General features: G+C 39.7%; 1 protein-coding gene across 1 annotated transcript; it reads right to left on the bottom strand.

Annotated features, from left to right (window-relative positions):
- Positions 1-1,660: 1,660 nt before the first annotated feature.
- On the bottom strand, positions 1,661-15,249 carry LOC308686502 (protein phosphatase 3 catalytic subunit alpha-like; the record flags this gene model as incomplete). Its single annotated transcript, XM_081394929.1, has 4 exons — positions 1,661-3,465; positions 6,900-6,929; positions 9,663-9,760; positions 15,212-15,249. The coding sequence occupies 4 exons, from the start codon at positions 15,247-15,249 to the stop codon at positions 3,266-3,268; spliced, it is 366 nt and encodes a 121-aa protein (XP_081251055.1). The 3' UTR covers positions 1,661-3,265.
- Positions 15,250-20,176: the final 4,927 nt, after the last annotated feature.

Below are 20,176 nucleotides of genomic sequence, written 5' to 3'. Positions count from 1 at the left end.
CAGTTGTTCCCTTGTCTATTATACCTATTAAAGCATCTTTGGTGTTTCCATGGTTTCTGCAAAATAAAACCGGAAATTGAGGGTAACAAGATCCGTAAAATAGCTTATTTCTCTGGATTTAAACATTCTTGGAAACATCTGGGATGATATAAGTACACAAGTCAACAAAATATATTACAATGTCCTAGTGGTTTTTGGATATTTGAATCCAAAAATCTTACATATTGTGCCTTTAAGCACCTGGTACCTTATCAGTTTGACAGAATGTTCTAATTCAAAGTACAATGGGAAGTCAAACTACCTTCACGTAACATTTTCTTATTTTGAAATTGTTTATTTTCCTGAATTACTAATTGTTTATTTCCTACAGTTCATCAGGCTCTTAATGATTTCATCTATGTCATCTCTTGTGCAGCTCTTGAAATACCTGCAGGCCAGGGTTTTTCTATCAGTCATCATTAGAACACATTTTACTCATTGTTCTATATCTTGTAGGCTTCCTGCCCTTATGGAAATGTATGACCAATGATGCCTCCTCAGTACAGTGCTGGTTGGGTGTACTTGATTACCTGCTGATATTTGCAACAGCATGATTGTTAGTGTCATATTGGTTAAAATACTATCTAATTTTCTGTTAAATCAAAGCCAGAAAATATAGGAAAGAAATAAATTAATTTTACTTAAAGATTGCAATTCTACAACCATCCATTTAATCCATTAAATGACCACATCACCAATCCTAGGAAGACAAGGTTGGCTCCTTAGCAGAACTTTGCTTAATTCCATCTTATCCCAAAACAGGATGTGATAATCTATTTCCTTCCTACTCTATTGTGCCTCACAAATATACAGGAAAGGGAAATTCAAAAACACACTCCTTCGGAGTAAACAGTTAATGTTCTGCAAAGCCTGAATTCATTTGATACAATAAGGAGTCCAAAGCATATCATCAATATTAATATTTTCACAAGAACACCTTTCAGATGAAAGATAATCCAAGGTCAGGCTCCCATGAAATCACATTACATGCCTTACTTGATGCCATTTATTAAAAAAAAAAATAATGACTGAAAATTAAAATCACATTCACTGATGTTACGTTCAGCAATTGTTTTTAAAGGAAACAGACTGCACAACCTCACATAAACTTCCTTTCCACCTATTCAGCAATGGTGTTTTCATAATGGCTTGAAATGCATCCTCTTGTGTTGCCAGATTTTTATCAAAGAACTTAATCATGTCCTTCGAAGGAAAAACCTCATGGTAATGTGGCTGCCAAGTACTCATTTCCTAATCGGTTGTTATTCCTTGTCCAATATTCATGGCCTCCAGGCTCCAGCTTCCAGAGTGTTTTTGTGGACCCTGAGCCAAATTTGCTTCTGTTTGGCAGATGCAAAATCCATCACATGAATGCATTTTATATATATATATATATATATATATATATATATATATATATATATATATATATATATATATATATATATATATATATAATTTATTTTATTTATTTTTGCTGCAAACTCAGACCAATATCAAAAAGGCAAAAGTCTGCTAAATATTAGTTTAAGTGCATTACAGAAATGCTTTCATGGCAAAAATACCAAGAATGTCCACAATCATTCCTAGTCAAAAAACTCACACAAGCTGTTGACAAGACTGAGTTTCATGCACAATTTTATTGAACAGTAATATAAAATACCTTTTTCATAGTTGCGAGTGCATGCGTCATCTGCCAACAGTTTGAAAGTTAAATTATAAAAGCAAGGCTTCATTTTGTGTAGTGAATTACTTGGGCACTTGTTTAAAAAAAAAAAAAAACAGTGATGTAGTTTATTTTTTTGTGAAGTATTTAGCAACAATAAACTGATATACAAAGCAGAATTAATCATAATAATAATATGAAAATTACACTTTTGTCTGTGGCAACTTTACAAAAAAAAAAAAAAAAAAAAAAAAGAGAAAGAAAATAAATAATCTAAACCTAACAGCTATCATGCATTTTAAGTTTGACATTAGAGAAGCACAAACTTAGTTTACGTGACACCTAAACATGCTAATTCAGACTACTGGTCTACATGCAAGCATTTGTTTAAAACCATGATTCCTCATCCATATTAATAGTAGATGCTTTGATTACAAAACAAGTTAAAGGCCTGAAGCTTTTGCAAGCGTAATAGCTAAGAATGGCGGTACATTTCCAGGACTTGTCCACTAAGGTCACTACAGGTAAAAACAGGCCTTGGCAGCCAAGGTAATTCAAATTTTCTTAGTTAAGTCTTATAAAACATGCATAGGCAGATCAATCACCTTTTACTCTCGCTTTCCTTCTCATTCTTTCTTTTTCTGTTTTTTTCTTTTTTTTTTTTTTTTTTTTTACAGAACATAGGTGCTTTATATATATATATATATATATATATTTTGATCTCATTGTTTGAAAAGCAGAAAAAATAATATTAATAAAATCACACATTTTCCAGCAAGCCACAATAAATCTACCCCCAGATTTACCCAATGAAAACAAAGACATATATGCAAATGATAAATGTAAATTCCAGTTTTTAACTCCAAGAAAATCCATATTCAGCAAGCTAGCTTGCAATTACACAAAAAGTAGGATCCAAGCACACACCAAAGAAACCTGAGGTAAGCATAATCTGTACAAAACCATAAAACGTTCCATTTTTGGCATTATAACAATGTTGCAACATTCTTTTAAGACTGCCTAATTTACTATAGAGCTAGTTTATAAGAGTAGCAAAAAATGTATCAATAAATTATCCTTACTTAGTTTGTACACCCTTTTTGTTAAAAACTTTTTTTACTTTCTGTCCATTTTTAGTGCTGTATTTTTGTAAACGTACATTATTTAGTAAGAAGTTACACACAAAAAGAGAAACTAACAAAAATCTTATATCCAGTAAGTAAAGTTCTTTTCACATAAGATCTCTCAGACACCTGCTGTAATTCTTTATGCTGAAACCCAGATAATCCCCTCTCCCACGACAACTTTTTATAGTTTTTATGCCCCACCCTCCAAAAAAATTTAAAATTAAAGGCATATCCAAAGTGTCACTCTGTATTATGTTTGAAATGCTGCTCTCCCCCTCACGACCTCTCTCCTTTATCTCTCTTGTCCTTCTTCCTTTTTTCCTCTCCTCTAACTCTACACTCCAAATCCTTCCTTTCCCTCCATCATATATGGCATGGAAAAAGATAGGGAGGGGCTTAATCGCTGTGGCGACCGTGCGGGATTGATGCAGGATCACTGTATATTGTCGCTGCCACTGCTGGTCTTGCCCTCAGTGCCGTTGGTCTCGGACGACAAAGCCTTATTGAGAGAGTTGAGGCTGGCGTCACAGGGCATGGCGTTTCGGCGGGGTGGCATTCGTTCATTGATGCGGTCCAGCCCTTTAGCCTCCGCGAAGCTGCTGATCTTGTGCTGAGGTGAGAAACCTTTGATTGCTGTAGCAGAAAAGAAGAAAGATGGTTCAACAAGTACACACTCCTTAGTTTATTTTGTAATTTAACTGCTTGAAGTTCACACAGTACTTGAGCAAAGTTGAACTGCAATAATATTTGAGCCAATGGCACAAAGTTTCACTCAAGCCAAGTTGCAATTTTCTAACAATTTTTTTACAAAAAGTGTGATATTTTATAACTCAACATTCAGTATACTACATTGTGCATATGAATACTTCACAAATCATTTATACACACACAATGTCTATGTCACATAGAGAGACCAATATTGAGAAAAAGCAAAACTTCTTGCAAAGTACTTGAAGCAAGGTGTTATAATATATAAGATATATGAAGAGAAAACAATATATCCACACTGGTCACCAATTGTAGGATTACTGGGGCAGTGCTGGGTGGTCTCGGTTCTGGAGGGCCTTCGAATGAAGTAGCATTCTTTGCATCACTCAATGAGGCACTGAAAGTTTTCAAGATATCCTGCACAAACCTGAGCATTCACTGGCTATCTAGAACAGAGCTTCCCACCACTCTCAAAAAGGAGGATGTATAAATGAAAAGCTAGAGGATGAAATCATTTGAATAACCAAATAAAACTCTTGATAAAAGACAAAAAAAAAGACAAAATAAATAACTGACTTTGCAAATATACACTAACAAGGAACTTGGTGCTAAGCTAACGTCTAATTATGACTTTAACCCTGATTTCCTGAGTAAGGAACGAGACGCTGCATCAGAATGTCGACAACTGGTAATTTAATGCGTTTTTACTGATCGGACAACTATCTGATTTGTTAAAACAGTTACGTTTACACTTGCCCACTTACATGTATCTCTGCAAAACGGATATAAATCCGATCTTCAATTCCCGTGAATTTAATGGAGTTCATGTCAGCGAATGCAACAGATATGAGCTGCATTTTATTTATCATCAGCTAATTTCAAGATCAAAGACCGCAATAGGATTGAGAGCGGCATCAGACCATTTAGTCTCACTACTTTTAATGAAGATGATTGCGTTTTGAGCATCTACGACTTACTTTCTGTTTTATTTGCGGCAGTTTGCGCATGGGCTTGCTGAAAAGATACACAGATTCATTTGCAGCGATGTGTGTTGCAGTAGCGCCGTAATATCTGGCTATAATATGTCATATAGCTTATAACACGCTCTCACACATTTATTTTCTAACATTTTGGGAGGAGTAAAATTTAAATATGTGGTTTCAACAACCAGATGCATTTAGACTTGCCCAGTTTCATCTGGAATGCGGCCGAGTCCACCTCCTGATGTGGTTTGAGAGATCGGCAATTTACAATTGGCAAGATCAGGGAATTTACACCTGGTCTTTTCACGATCTGATAACTATTCAATCTGAGAAAACGCATGAAGTGGACAGGTGTAAACAGGCACTATAGGAACGCTTACTTATGACCGGTCTCTGAAGCACATGTGAAATCACACTAATTCTATTGACTGCCGGTAGTCATATGACGTAAAATTACTTAAAGTGGCATGACTATAAAATGGCGACTGCAATGAACATCATCAGCTTCTGATTGGCTGATAGAAGATACTCAGGCATGCAGGAATTAGGGTAACGAGACACAGTGTCTTGTTCACTACTCAGGGAACAAGAATATACTCAGGGTTATAGTCAAAACAAGAGACGTTCCCTTTTGAGAGAACGCAACACAATTGAATGTTGATGCTATGGGAACGTCAATACCCACTATGCCTTACTGAAAGGATGCCTGCTCTAAGGAAGTGACAAACTTAAAGAGCAAGAACCTAAGAACCTGTAGAACTAATATTGAGGAACTAATATTGAATATTGAAGGTATTTCACACAGCCCATAAGCCTCAGAAATAGCCTGCACAATCACAACCGCAGAGCCCCTGCTGCGTGATCCAAAACAGACAAACAGTTGTTCTGATTTACGCCACTGGCCTGAGTGATGGACATAAATACTAAGGGCCCAAAAAGGGCATAAAATATTCAGCCTATCCTGATCTGCAGATTGAAAAGCGGAGGACAGAAGGCCTGAAGAACCACTCATCGTGGAACTGAGGAAGGTAACATTGGAACATAATCAGGCCTAGGATGTAGAATAGTTTAGACTCCACACTGAGCAAACTCAAAGCAGGAGAAAGCAACAGACAGGGCCTGCAAATCCGCTACTCTCTTTAGCGAAGTAATCGCTAGGAGAAAACAACAATAAGAGGTTTGTTTTGAGGATTCTTCTGATCTGCGAGGCTAAACTGTGCTAAGCACACACAGCGAATCCTGAAGACAAAGAAGCTGATAAGGGTTCAATGCAGGCACCATTTGGAGTCATGCGACGAGCCATTTCACGTCATATGACTACCGGCAGCCAATAGAATTAGCTTGATTTCATATGCTTCAGAAACCGGTCAAGCAGAAGCGTTTCCATAGCGTCAACATTCTGATGCAGCATTGAGTTCTCTCGAAAGGGAACCACGTTACACCTGTTGAAAACATGCAGCAAACTACAGGGAAATACAAAGATCAAATTGTTTTTTGTGAATTGTGTAACTTTCCAGTTATTTAGCAGAGGGTTTCCTATGTACAATGAACACGATTTGTGTAGAGGTCAGACGTAGGTTATTAGCGGTAAAGAAACACAAGGACATGACACAGTCACAGAGTAACCACAAATAGAAAAAAAATATGGATGAGAGTATCAACACAGTTGGCACCTCTTCCTCTAGGAGAAATGTTCAAGAACAACCACAGAACACTTAGGATGTAAATAGCAGTTACAAACCTGCTATTTAGCAAGCAGCTGACATTGTTCTTGCTGAGGATTTTATTCTTTTTAACTGAGGGAGACCCACAAATGTGTGAGTGTTTTGAGTCTAGAGCTAATGTTTAGCAATTAAAAAGGAACATTTGTGCAAGAACAAAGGGCAACTACATCAGCTCATTGTTTTACAGGGGTCCAGACAGTTTTAGGGTTATAAAAATGCAATTTTACATTAATTAGACTTGTGAATAGGCCAAAATTGTGTTTGTGCCACATTTAAGCACTCTGTGTTTGCAGAAAATATATTCTTATTGTAAATACACCAATATTGTCAATTGGAACATATTTTGAAATATAACTATTGTGATTTCAATCTGATGCATTATGTTACCGTGATTTGACTGACCACAGCTTTTTCAACAAAACCTGTGTTTTCCAGAACGGTTTGATCCCCTTTAAAACGATCAAAGCATTTTTCTGTGTGTGTTTCGTCTTTTCTTTTCCTACTTCTGCTCAACACACTAACAGTACAGTGTAATCTGGCCAAACACCCAACACACTACACAAGCTACATTGACATGAATGAACCCTGTGGAACCCTTTATCTGTTGCACAGATGCAACAGAAAGAGGGGAAGGGGCTGTAGACCTATTTACCTTCATCTGCCTCTATAGCCTCAACAGTAGCTGAAGAGAAGAAGAAGGGGGATTGCAAAACGAGTGAGAACAGGTTACATTTGTCCAGTCAGATGAACAGCAAAAGAGCCCAAATAAACACACAACATCATTATAATTACACTAGGCCCACTACAAGGCCAGGACGGAGGGAAATAATAGGGTAGAGAGAGAGGGAGAGAGAGAGAGAGAGCAGGACAAATGATGGGTAGTTAGTTGCAGATGAGGCAATGTGACACAGAGATTTGACTCTTACTATGAGAGATGAGTTTGGGAGACATGACATAAATTGGAAATTAATGACGAAGCCAAAGTACATCAGACTTAATGGTCAGTCAAAGCAATCAAAGGGATATGAAGGAGATCAATGATTGTGTCTTCCATTACTTTGTTTTAAAATCTGTATAATATACCAGGAGAACTACATTTCATTATTTATTGTGAATAGCAACACCAAAGCAAGGGGAAGACGTGACCCAAAAGCTGGGTTCAAGGGTTTTTAACAGCCACTTTGATTTTGTGTTTTTTTTTTTTGGTAAAAACAATGGCATTCTTTGAAGTTCTGTCAGCTTACAGAACAAGAAAATCCACCATCCTTGCATTGTGTATGATTATTTTCAACTTACCTTATTCTACATTCACCTTAGCACAATCATCACAAGTAATCATATAAAACTACAAGAATACACTTTAAAAAGTTCAGAACAGCACACACACACACACACACACACACACACACACACACACACACACACACACACACACACACACACACACACACACACACACACACACACACACACACACACATATACACAAAACACATTAAAGCTAAACGCTAAAGACATCAGCTGTGATGGGGGCACAACATTGAAGTAAAAGCACAATGATGTCCATGTACAAGGGTTGGGCATCTGTTGTGATTCTACCAATGCTGTAGCAGAACATCGCTGACATCACTCTATCTCTGGCATGTTCCCAGACCAGACAGCCACATGCAAACATGGCCACTCACATCAAATTTGGGTTACATGTTGTATTATTTAAGTAAAACTAGTTTTTAAAACTAAAGCTAAACCTAATAGAAAATATAAGCAATGAAATTACTGCATAGGATCAAGTGTTTCCAAATGAAGTAATAGACAGAACATGCCAGTATGACAAGAGCAAGTTTGATTTCTGCCTTGATTTGTGAAAGACAAGACCAATTAAATTGAATTTACATCTTGTCAGTTTTGTGTATTCTGTGTAAAGGGGCATGATGATACAGATATAAGGTGAGACTTAATGAAGTATCACTAGACAATGTGCTAAAATTACACATTTATTCATGCCTCTTTATGTAATGATGACAAAACAGCATTGAAATGCTTAATTGTGTTATTTTAGGTACATTCTTCCCTTTCTGATTCACTATGTCCAGCATCACAAAACTGTCATTTATTTAAATGATTACAAGGAGACCCCATGAAATCAAAAGCAGCTATGTGTTTTCAGTTCCTATCTGTTAGCATGCTATTGCACTCCAAAAAGTGGAAAAATGTATTTAAATAAAACAAAGATTAATTTAACAATTAAAATTTTGGTCTTTCACTTTCTCTGGAAATTGGAACAAAAATATTCATAACCAATCATGCACTCTGTACATCTAAATTTGTGTAAAATAAATCATTTTCTCTAGAGTAAGAATGTCCTCTTCCTCTAATACCACCTCCAATGACTATCAATAGCAATCAGCAAATCATGTTTTTTTTTTTTTTTATTGAGAAAAAAGGGACAGGCACTTCTATTTGTACTGTCCCAAATTCCAGTGTCAACAGAAATTACAGTTCCGTTCAAAATGTTGGTGTTAAGACTGCATTTATTGGATAAAAAAAAAAACAGTAAAAAGAGTAATATTGTAACATATTATCACAATTTGAGACAATTGGGCTCAATATATGAGAAATCAAATTGCATCCATTAACTAATTTAATTTTAATATTGTGGCCTTTAAGAGTCTTGTTCTTATAAAGCAATTAATACATCTAAATGTGCTAGTTGTGCTGCTAATTTTGCAGCCAAATTCTGTGATCTTTAAGACATCTTCAATCTTTAAGATTCCTTACTGATATCTTGTCCACCAAAAGCGGTGTTAAATCTGGACCTAGTGAATCTAAGGTTAAAACATGTTCCCTGAGTCCTTATTCGATCTTGTACAAAAGCATTTGTGTTGATTCACTAGGGGCTCCTTTGAATAAATGGTGGCAAAGAGTGAAACTATGTTTCTTAAGAACAGATGATCTGAATTATACTTGCACAACTGATTATACCTGCAGTTTCTAGGGAGACAGGAGAATGAAGAAGAGACAATATTTGAAAAAGATTGGAGAGAGAGAGAGAGAGAGAGAGAGAGAGAGAGAGAGAGAGAGAGAGAGAGAGAGAGAGAGGCCAAAGGAAAAGAAGCAAAGAGGAAAGAATATAAGTTTCACAACACAACCACCAGGGGGTGCAGAGACTTTACATTGAATAAACCTACCAGACTGTGCATATTTGTAAATTACATATTTGTTAAGCTGAAATAGAGTAGACTTGGCTGTAAATGTGAAAACACTACCTGGGGAAATTAAAAGATGTAAATCATCTCTAAATGTACTGATCGATACTGTGAAAATAACAGCCATGGAAAGAGCTCTGATTTAGAAAGAAATATTAAAGTGATTTACATATTCCTGACCACAGAACGAGTGTGTGTGCGCTTCTTACCATTCTGGAGTTTCTCTTTGCCTCCAGATAGAACGCCACTGGGCAGCATGCCAGTTGGAGTGAGACCTTTCAGCGTCAGAACGCTCTCACTCTCTTCTCTGCAACAGAAACATGTTGTTATCTACAGTACTAACACACAAAGATAAAAAAAAAAGGCAAAGTAAAAAACATACACAATAACTGCCAATGACAAAATAATTTAGTTTACCCTCTATAACACACAATTAAGTACAAATTAATTATTTTGCAGATTATTTGATGATCTTTTATTTATCATATTTTATTGTTTTGGTTATAATAAAAAAAAAAAAAAACCTTACTAGATAAATTTCTGATAATAAAGATGCCTTTTCACTATCTCTGACAAATGACAAAGCAGAAGTCATTAATTCCCAAAGCAGAGTAGTACAGAATCTGTGTAGAGTTCCGACCAAATGCATATGCAGGAAATTCTGATGCGATTTGAACTTAGGGTGGTCTAAAGTATTAAAGCTTTTGTGGCTTGAACTTCTGCGATCACCCCAACAAATGTGATGTATTCTTCTCTATGAGCACAAGGTGAACATTACCAATATTTTCCCACTTAAATAATTTTTTAACACTATTTCAGTAAAAATGCCGGTTATGAATAATTATGTCCTAAATAACCATTTTATAATTACTGCGAATTATTGCACAAATTGACAGTAATTTGTTTTAAATAAGTGGAGGGTAACAGCTGATTCACGACCAATTTGAAAGTTCAATGCAAGCCACTAGTGGTCGAAACAATTGTACCTGATTGTCCGAGATAGTAGGCAAGATTAATAGGAAAGGCAGATTAACTCTTCAACAATGGTAAAAGCTGTGACAGATGTTTTCTTTAGTAGATGATTTGCAGGTCTTTGACTTCACTTACATAAGCAAGAGTCAGATTTTTTTTTTTTTTTTTTTTGGTGCAGTTCCATATGAAGTCATTAGCTACTAGCAAAGTAACTACTGTATATGACCTAATGTGTTTCTACTCACAATTGACACTTGTTCTACTAGTTTTCATTTTGCATTTGTACAAAAGGAAAAATTTGGCACACCATAGCTCCATAAATACAGAAATTATTTATTGCACATTTATCACCAAAAGTGATGTTTCGAACCATATGGCTCTTTGTCAGACAATTAAATTATTAGGCCCTGATACACATAACATATTAGACAACATGACTACATCACCTGATAAAAATAAAATAAATTACAAACATATAATATGTATACATGCAGTACCATAATGATCTCAAAAATAGCTTTTTTTTTTACTTTATTTTTTATACATTTTAACAAATGACAACAATGAACTAAACATTCCTTGACAACCACGGTGGCCCAAAGAAAAAGAAAAGAAAAAGAAAATACATAAAGCATTATACAATAGTAGAATGAAAGAAAAGAAAGAAGAAAAAAATATATATATATATCTTTTTTTTTATACAACAGGGAATAATTAAAAGTTTCACACCAATCAGTGTGGGGGCCCATCAGGCCCGGGGTTGGGGCTCGTAGGCGAGCGCCTGGTGGTCGGGCCTCACCCCATGGGGTCCGGCCGGGCTCAGCCCGAAGGAGCGACGTGGGGCCACCCTCCCGTGGACCCACCACCTGCAGGAGGGACCGTAAGGGGCCGGTGCTAAGTGGATCGGGCGGCAGTCAAAGGCGGGGGCCTAGACAACCCGATCCCTGGACGCGGAATCTAGCTCTAGGGACATGGAATGTCACCTTTCTGGCGGGGAAGGAGCCTGAGGTTGTGCGTGAGGTTCAGAGATTCCGACTAGAGATAGTTGGGATCACCTCTACGCACGTCTTGGGCTCTGGAACCACACTCCTCGAGAGAGGATGGACTCTTCACCACTCTGGAGTTGCCCATGGTGAGAGGCGGCGGGCTGGTGTGGGTTTGCTTATAGCCCCCCAGCTCAGCCGCCATGTGTTGGAGTTTACCCCGGTGAACGAGAGGGTCGCTTCCCTGCGCCTTCGGGTCGGGGATAGGTCTCTCACTGTCGTTTGTGCTTACGGGCCGAACGGCAGTGCAGAGTACTCGGCCTTCTTGGAGTCTCTGGGAGGGGTGCTGGAAAGTGCTCCGACTGGGGACTACATCGTTCTACTGGGGGACTTCAACGCCCACGTGGGCAGCGACAGTGACACCTGGAGGGGCGTGATTGGGAGGAACGGCCCCCCTGATCTGAACCCGAGTGGGGTTCTGTTATTGGACTTCTGTGCTAGTTACAGCTTGTCCATAACGAACACCATGTTCAAGCATAAGGGTGTCCATCAGTGCACATGGCACCAGGACACCCTAGGCCGGTGGTCGATGATCGACTTTGTAGTCGTTTCATCCGACCTCCGGCCGTATGTTTTGGACACTCGGGTGAAGAGAGGGGCGGAGCTGTCAACTGATCACCACCTGGTGGTGAGTTGGATCCGATGGCGGGGGAGGAAGCTGGACAGACTCGGCAGACACAAACGTACTGTGAGGGTCTGTTGGGAACGCTTGGCCGAATCCCCTGTCAGAGAGATCTTCAACTCCCACCTCCGACAGAGCTTCGACCAGATCCCGAGGGAGGTTGGAGATATTGAGTCCGAGTGGACCATGTTCTCCACCTCCATTGTCAACGCGGCCACTCTGAGCTGTGGCCGTAAGGTCTCCGGTGCCTGTCGAGGCGGCATTCCCCGAACCCGGTGGTGGACACCGGAAGTAAGGGATGCCGTCAAGCTGAAGAAGGAGTCCTATCGGGCCTGGCTGGCTTGTGGGACTCCTGAGGCAGCTGATGGGTACCGACGGGCCAAGCGGACTGCAGCCCGGGTGGTTGTGGAGGCAAAAACTCGGGCCTGGGAGGAGTTCGGTGAGGCCATGGAGAAGGACTATCGGTCGGCCTCGAAGAGATTCTGGCAAACCGTCCGGCGCCTCAGGAGGGGGAAGCAGTGCCCTACCAATGCTGTTTACAGTGGATGTGGGCAGCTGTTGACCTCGACTGGGGATATCACCGGACGGTGGAAGGAATACTTCGAGGATCTCCTCAATCCCGCCGTCACGTCTTCCATTGAGGAAGCAGAGGCTGAGGGCTCGGAGGTGGACTCGTCCATCACCCAAGCTGAAGTCACCAAGGTAGTCAAGAAACTCCTCGGTGGCAAGGCACCGGGGGTGGATGAGATCCGCCCTGAGTACCTCAAGTCTCTGGATGTTGTGGGGCTGTCTTGGCTGACACGCCTCTGCAACATCGCGTGGCGGTTGGGGACAGTACCTTTGGACTGGCAGACCGGGGTGGTGGTCCCTCTTTTCAAGAAGGGGGATCGGAGGGTGTGCTCCAACTATAGGGGGATCACACTTCTCAGCCTCCCTGGGAAAGTCTACGCCAGGGTACTGGAGAGGAGAATCCGGCCGATAATAGAACCTCGGATTCAGGAGGAACAGTGTGGTTTTCGTCCCGGTCGTGGAACACTGGATCAGCTCTATACCCTCTACAGGGTGCTGGAGGGTTCATGGGAGTTTGCCCAACCAATCCACATGTGCTTTGTGGATTTGGAGAAGGCATTCGACTGTGTCCCTCACGGCGGCCTGTGGAGGGTGCTCCGGGAGTATGGGGTCCGGGGCCCTTTGCTAAGGGCTATCCGGTCCCTGTACGACCGGAGCAGGAGCTTGGTTCGTATTGCCAGCAGTAAGTCAGACTTGTTCCCGGTGCGTGTTGGACTCCGGCAGGGCTGCCCTTTGTCACCGGTTCTGTTCATAATTTTTATGGACAGAATTTCTAGGCGCAGCCAGGGGCCGGAGGGGGTCAGGTTTGGGGACCACACGATTTCATCTCTGCTTTTTGCGGATGATGTGGTCGTGTTGGCCTCATCAAACCAGGACCTCCAGCATGCACTGGGACGGTTTGCAGCCTAGTGTGAAGCGGCCGGGATGAGAATCAGCACCTCCAAATCCGAGGCCATGGTCCTCAGTCGGAAAAGGGTGGCTTGCCCGCTTCAGGTTGGTGGAGAGTTCCTGCCTCAAGTGGAGGAGTTCAAGTATCTCAGGGTCTTGTTCACGAGTGAGGGAAGGATGGAACGGGAGATTGACAGACGGATCGGTGCAGCTTCTGCAGTAATGCGGTCGCTGTACCAGTCTGTCGTGGTGAAGAAGGAGCTGAGCCGCAAGGCGAAGCTCTCGATTTACCGGTCAATCTACGTTCCTACTCTCACCTATGGTCATGAGCTTTGGGTCGTGACCAGAAGGACAAGATCCCGGATACAAGCGACCGAAATGAGCTTTCTCCGCAGGGTGGCTGGGCGCTCCCTTAGAGATAGGGTGAGAAGCTCGGTCACTCGGGAGGAGCTCAGAGTAGAGCCGCTGCTCCTCCACATCGAGAGGGGTCAGTTGAGGTGGCTCGGGCATCTTTTCCGGATGCCTCCTGGACGCCTTCCTGGGAAGGCGTTCCGGGCATGTCCCACCGGGAGGAGACCCCGGGGAAGACCTAGGACACGCTGGAGAGACTATGTCTCCCGGCTGGCCTGGGAACGCCTCGGTGTCCCCCCGGAAGAGCTGGAGGAAGTGTCGAGGGAGAGGGAAGTCTGGGCATCCCTGCTTAGACTGCTGCCCCCGCGACCCGGCCCCGGATAAGCGGTAGAAGATGGATGGACACCAATCAGTTCAGTTCACCCTCAATGTCTCCATATATATACTAATAGGTGTCCACCTTTGTATGAAAGTGTCCATTTTCAGTTGGAGTTGGGCAGTCATATGTTCCATTCTATAAATAGATATAAGTTTTTCTCTCCATTGACTCATTTTGGGTGGGTGTGTTTTCATCCAATTAATTGTAATGGTTTTTCGTGCACATAATAGGAGGACATGCAGAATATATCTCTGGTCTTGACTACAAAAATCTTGGGGTATTCCTTCAAGCAAAAAATATAGGGGAGTAAAAGGCAGATCTACATGCATAATTTTCATAATCTCATCCTTAACCCCTTGCCAAAATGTAAATAATTTTGGACATTCCCAAAATATGTGTGTGTGGTCTCCTACCTTCCCACACTCCCTCCAACATTTATCTGCTTCTGGATTATCCACAAATTTTTATATCACCTGTGGTGTTCTAAAAAAACCTGATTTTTGTTTTCCAGTCAAACTTTCCAGTTATGACTGTTGATGCCCTTATGACATCCTGTGCATATGTTTACCCTAGTCTCATCCTCTATATGATCATTCATTTCAAACTCCCACTTTGTCTTTATATGGAACGTATTATCTGTTGAATCAAGCAGTAGTCTGCTGTATATGTGCGACATGTGCTTTTTATGTAATGGGTGTTGTTTGATTATAGCAATGAAATACTGTTCCACATTAGTCGGGGCTTTCTTAATTATTTCCCTTTCCTTATGATTTGTAATATAGTTTCTTATTTGTAGGTATCTGAAAAAAATCATTTGATGATAACATAAACTTCTCTTTAAGATCAGAGAAAGAGCGCAATGTACTTCCATCAAAAAGCTGGTCAATCATGGTAAGACCCTTCTCAGTCCATCTTTTAAAAATAGCATCCCACCTAGAGGGTAGAAACTCAGGGTTATCTGCTGTGGACATAGCCCTTGATATGGTTGCCACTCCTTTCAGTTTTTTCTGAACTGTTGTCCACACTCTCAGAGTTTGCTTAACCCATATATTTGTTATTTTCATCTTTTTCTGAGATTGAGGTGTCATAAAGGCTAGTATTGATAAAGGGGCATTTGGTACAGAGCTCTGTTCTATGCTAACCCATCCTGTTTCAACATCGTTGTTAATCCATGCCACTATGGATGCTAGCTGGGCAGCCCAATAATAATATCTTAAATTAGGGAGACGCAGCCCTCCTCTGTCTTTTCCTAAAGTCAATGTTTTTAATTTTATTCTGGGTCGTTTATTCTGTCATATGAACTTTGATAAGAGTTTTTCTAGCATATTAAATGTAGTTGCAGGAATCCATACTGGGAGGGATTGAAATAAAAAGAGCAATCTAGGCAAAATATTCATTCTTATTGTCTAAATCCTACCAAACAGTGAAAGTGGCAACACTTCCCACTTTAATAGATCCTTTTTAATGGTATTATTTTAATGGTAATTTATTATAATTTGCCTGATACAACGGTGAAAGTCTAGGTGTAATGGTAACTCCTAAATATTTGAATCCCTGTTTAGACCATCTAAAATATGTTCTATTGTTTAGTTCTATGGGCCAGACTCCAGTGATCATAAGTGCCTCTGATTTGGTTGAATTGATTTTGTATCCAGAAATGGATTCATATACTTCAAGGCAATCAAGGAGAGCTAGTATTGATGCAATTGGATTTTCAATGAATAATAAAATGTCATCTGCATATAAGGCAATCTTGTGACTGTTTCCCCCTGTAACGGACAAAATGTTACTTTTTGTAATTCTGTATTATTTATTTATTTGTTCTTTAAGTATTTTTGTTAAGACCCTGTTGTGATGTACTGGAGTCACGGGCAGTAACAACAGGAACAGTTAGAGGGCGCTATTGCCTGGAGGTAACTGGGTATATAAACACTCACACCATAGAGTAAGTCAGTTCGTTTGGTAGAGGGAAATCTGAGGATTGATCTTGTGCTACCTTCTTTCTCATCCAATGTCCTGTGTTGAGAACTCTTTGAGTTTCTGCTCAACTGTGAGTATGGTTTGGTTTATATTTGATGTTGTGTTTGTTTGAGATCACTGATGTTAGTTATTTGATTTCTTTCTAGAAAGGACATTTTTAGTTACCACATGTTCCTTTGTGAGCACGGACTGAATTCTAGAGACAGTGAATCCGAGAGCGGTTCACACCAGCATCAAGCCTACAGCACATGGCCTTGCACATGGTCAGCTATGTGGCGCTGAGGACAGCTCACTGAGCGTCTTCATTTCAAACGATCTTTTCTTGTATGGAGGATTATAGGATTACTATCATTGCATCGCACTCAATCTTTGCATCGCACTCAAATAACTTTGGGGATCTGGGACTCATTGCATCTTCATCATCACTTCATCAACACACACCTTATCAAAGACAAGACATACCAAGAGATAAGTTTTCTCCATCTCATTGACTCTTTATTGAAGAGACAAAGACCTCCAAGATCTCTGACTTTATTTCTATTGTCTTTTTGACACATTTATTAAGCACTGGTGAAGAAAATAAAATTGAAGCAAATGATCATTTGTTTTGTGAAGAGTTATTTTTATCAGTACATGTCAAAATTCTGTTGAACCCCCTCAGAGTAACATCTTTAAAAGAAAGGAGGTGTTACACCCCATAATCAGTTATTCCTTGTATATACTGATTACATCTTATGCTCTCGGCCAAGGGTTCAATGCTAAGTGCAAACAAAACCGGGGACATAGCATCTCCCTGTCTTGTTCCCCTCCCAAGATAAAAAAAACTCTGAGCAGTGGGCGTTCACCCTAACTCTTGATTTAGGATTATGATAAAATGTTTGTATCCATGGAACAAATGTGTCATGAAAGCCCATATGTGTCAATGTTTGTTTTAAATATGTCCAATCCAGTCTATCGAATGCATTCTCCGTGTCTAAACTAAGTATCATGGAAGGGACCTGTCTCTTTCCTGCAATCATCTGTATGTTCAGAGCTCTCCAAACATTGTCGGCACCATGACGTCCACTAACAAATCCTGTCTGGTCTGGTTTCACAAATTTTCTGATATGTTTTTGAATCCTCTCTGCTAAATAGTCCGTGAGGCGGGCAGAAAATTGGTATCAAAAAGGGCACCAATTCTATTGTTTATTTTTCAAAACAGGCATGCCCCCTGACCACAAAAATGCATGATAGCAGTGCCATGTATGTAGCTTAAGGTATGAAAATTACAAATTTTACATTTAAACTGAAAAAATATAATTATGCAAAATAAATCTCAAAATTGATAAACTGTGTTATATTGACATATCTATTGCTTTAGATCTCTTTTATGATGAAATATCACTGTGAAATTAAATAAAGTAAAATAAAATCATAATATAGGCTCTTTAGGAGAGAAAATATACAAAAAACTAAGGAAAATCTAACACAATTTTGAAATTTTATTAACACAAAATAATATTTTGTGCAAATATGGTTCAATATACCAACATTTTTAGGAAATATTTTCATGAACATCCACCTAGTTGGATATTAGCCCCAAGAAGAACTTTTAAAGAAAACTAAACCACAAGTCAAGTGTATCAAATCCTAGAGTGTACAAATGAGCAGATTTAAAAAACCCTTAGTCACATACAGGTAACAAAGTTATTCAGTGTCTGTAACACAGGGTTTGTGATGTGAAAATATTAATGGAACAACACAATTGTTAGATTATAAAAATCTCAGTGAATCAGGCTGTTTCATGATGATTATAAAACCATCAACAGGTAACCATCATCACCTGATCTCATTTCACTTTAGCTTTCTTTGCTGCTGCAAATGTGTTTGACAAACACACTGTCACAGCGGCCAAAAAAGACAAAATATATGAGTTAAGAGCCCAACTAATGGAAACACGAATCACTGTTATGGTGACTTCAAAAGAAACACATTAGAGTTAAGCCTCTGTTAATTCTCAATAAAAACTTCTGTAGACGTCTGACAGAAATAAAGTCAGTCTGGTTAGTAATAAGTGAAGCTGGTAATGCTGTTTGTGGAGTTGTTTAATCCTCCTCTGCTGAGATCTTCACAGATTTAATGTCTTCTTTTCTCTTCAGTTGATTTCATCTAAGGCTGTGGCTGAAGTCAGTTGTAGTTCTTGTGTTACTGCTCGTCTCTTTTTCTGTTCTCTTCTTTCCCTCAGTGATTCTGCTTGTTAACAGGCTTATTAAGGCTGAGATGACTCCATATTTAATATACACAGGTTTTGTGGCTCAGATAAGGTCCAGTTCTGGTTTATTTCTTTGCTTCTGGCTGATATGTGGCATTGCTATGGCCTGCTTGTGGCCCAGATCTGGCAAACAGGAGTGGTGCGCCCAAGTGCCATCATTCCACGCTGCATGTGGGCCAGATCCGCATTCCACAAGTGCCAGATGTGGGCCGGATCTGGGCCGAAACAATGTTGCTATCTGGGTGTCATCATTATCTTAATCCCCACCAATGTCAATGTCACTTTCCATTACATCATTCTGCTCTCTCTTGTCACAATCCAGTTTGCATAGGTCTGTACACTGAAGACCATTAGCTAGACAGGTACACTTTGGAAGAGTGCATGAGCGTGTACATTTGCACGATATGAAGGCAAGTACTGCCTTTGGAGCTGCTGGGCCAATCATCCAGTCCACCTCCAGGTCGCCATTCTTAATCCACCCCTCTGGGTCCTCTTCAGTGCAATGTATTAAACACTTGTTTTAAATTTTAGGCAGTTTCTTTTGAGGAGATCTCTCTGAGCCTTATACATATTTCTGCAAGCAGTAAATTAATTTGATGTTTATTGTCTGCCTTCAGGAGTGTAATATAGTAAATGTCTGCTTGTGTGTTTCTGCATATGTGTGTGCATCTATTGTAAAGATATCTCAAGCACCAGTACATGGACAGTCAACAAATGTACAATGTGGGCAATTAGCATTCACTTCACTTGTTGTTTAGTTATCCATGGTAATTAGCATACAATGAATTGACTTGATAGATTAATCAATAATTGTATAATATATTGTTACATGGAAGCATATACTGACTGGTCTTCAGTTTAAAACAATGAGTGAAAGCTGTACACCACTATGTTTTATGCAGAACAATAATCATAATAACTATATTATTGAAACAAATTAAAGTTTTGACAATATTCCAACCTAGATATCACCATGTATAAATGTTTTGGTACCAAAAATAATGAATTAAAGAAATAACTGACTTTCGACAAATTTTGGGAGGGTCATACATAAAATTGGTGATTTTTGTACCTTAAGCTACCCACTAAGAATTGCTATCATGCATTTTTGTGGTCCAGGGACATCCCTCTGTTGAATAAAAAAGAGCAACATTGGTGCCCTCTTATGATACTAATTTCTGAAATTTGGGGGTCTGCCTCGGACTAAAAATTGAGGTTAAAATGTTTCATTCCTGGCAAAGGAGGCTTATGGGCCTATAGGCTGAACACTGAGTGGGATCTTTCCCGGCTTTATGGATAACTGTAATTACTGCCTCAGCCCATGACTTTGGAGGATCTCCCTTCTCTAATGTGTAATTATACATTCGACAGAATTGGGGTTAATTCATTTATGAAAGCTTTATAAAATTCTCCCGGGAAGCCATCTACTCCTGGCGATTTGTTATTTTTGAGTTTGCCAATACTTTTCTGTATTTCTTCCTCTGTAATGGGATTAACCATTACTTCAGACTCCTCTTTCGTCAATCTATTTAATTTAAGAGAATCCAAAAAGGTTTTAATTTTTCTTTCCTTGTTTGGCTGTTTATCCCCTAGTCTTTAAATGCATCTGCAATTTCTTTACGTTGTGATGTTATAATACCCATATTCGAATGTCTAATTTTCGGAAC

Source organism: Scardinius erythrophthalmus, assembly GCF_964197995.2.
Source record: "Scardinius erythrophthalmus genome assembly, contig: HAP1_SCAFFOLD_346, whole genome shotgun sequence".
Taxonomy (NCBI): Eukaryota; Metazoa; Chordata; class Actinopteri; order Cypriniformes; family Leuciscidae; genus Scardinius; species Scardinius erythrophthalmus.
This window is presented reverse-complemented; position numbering and strand designations above follow the sequence as displayed.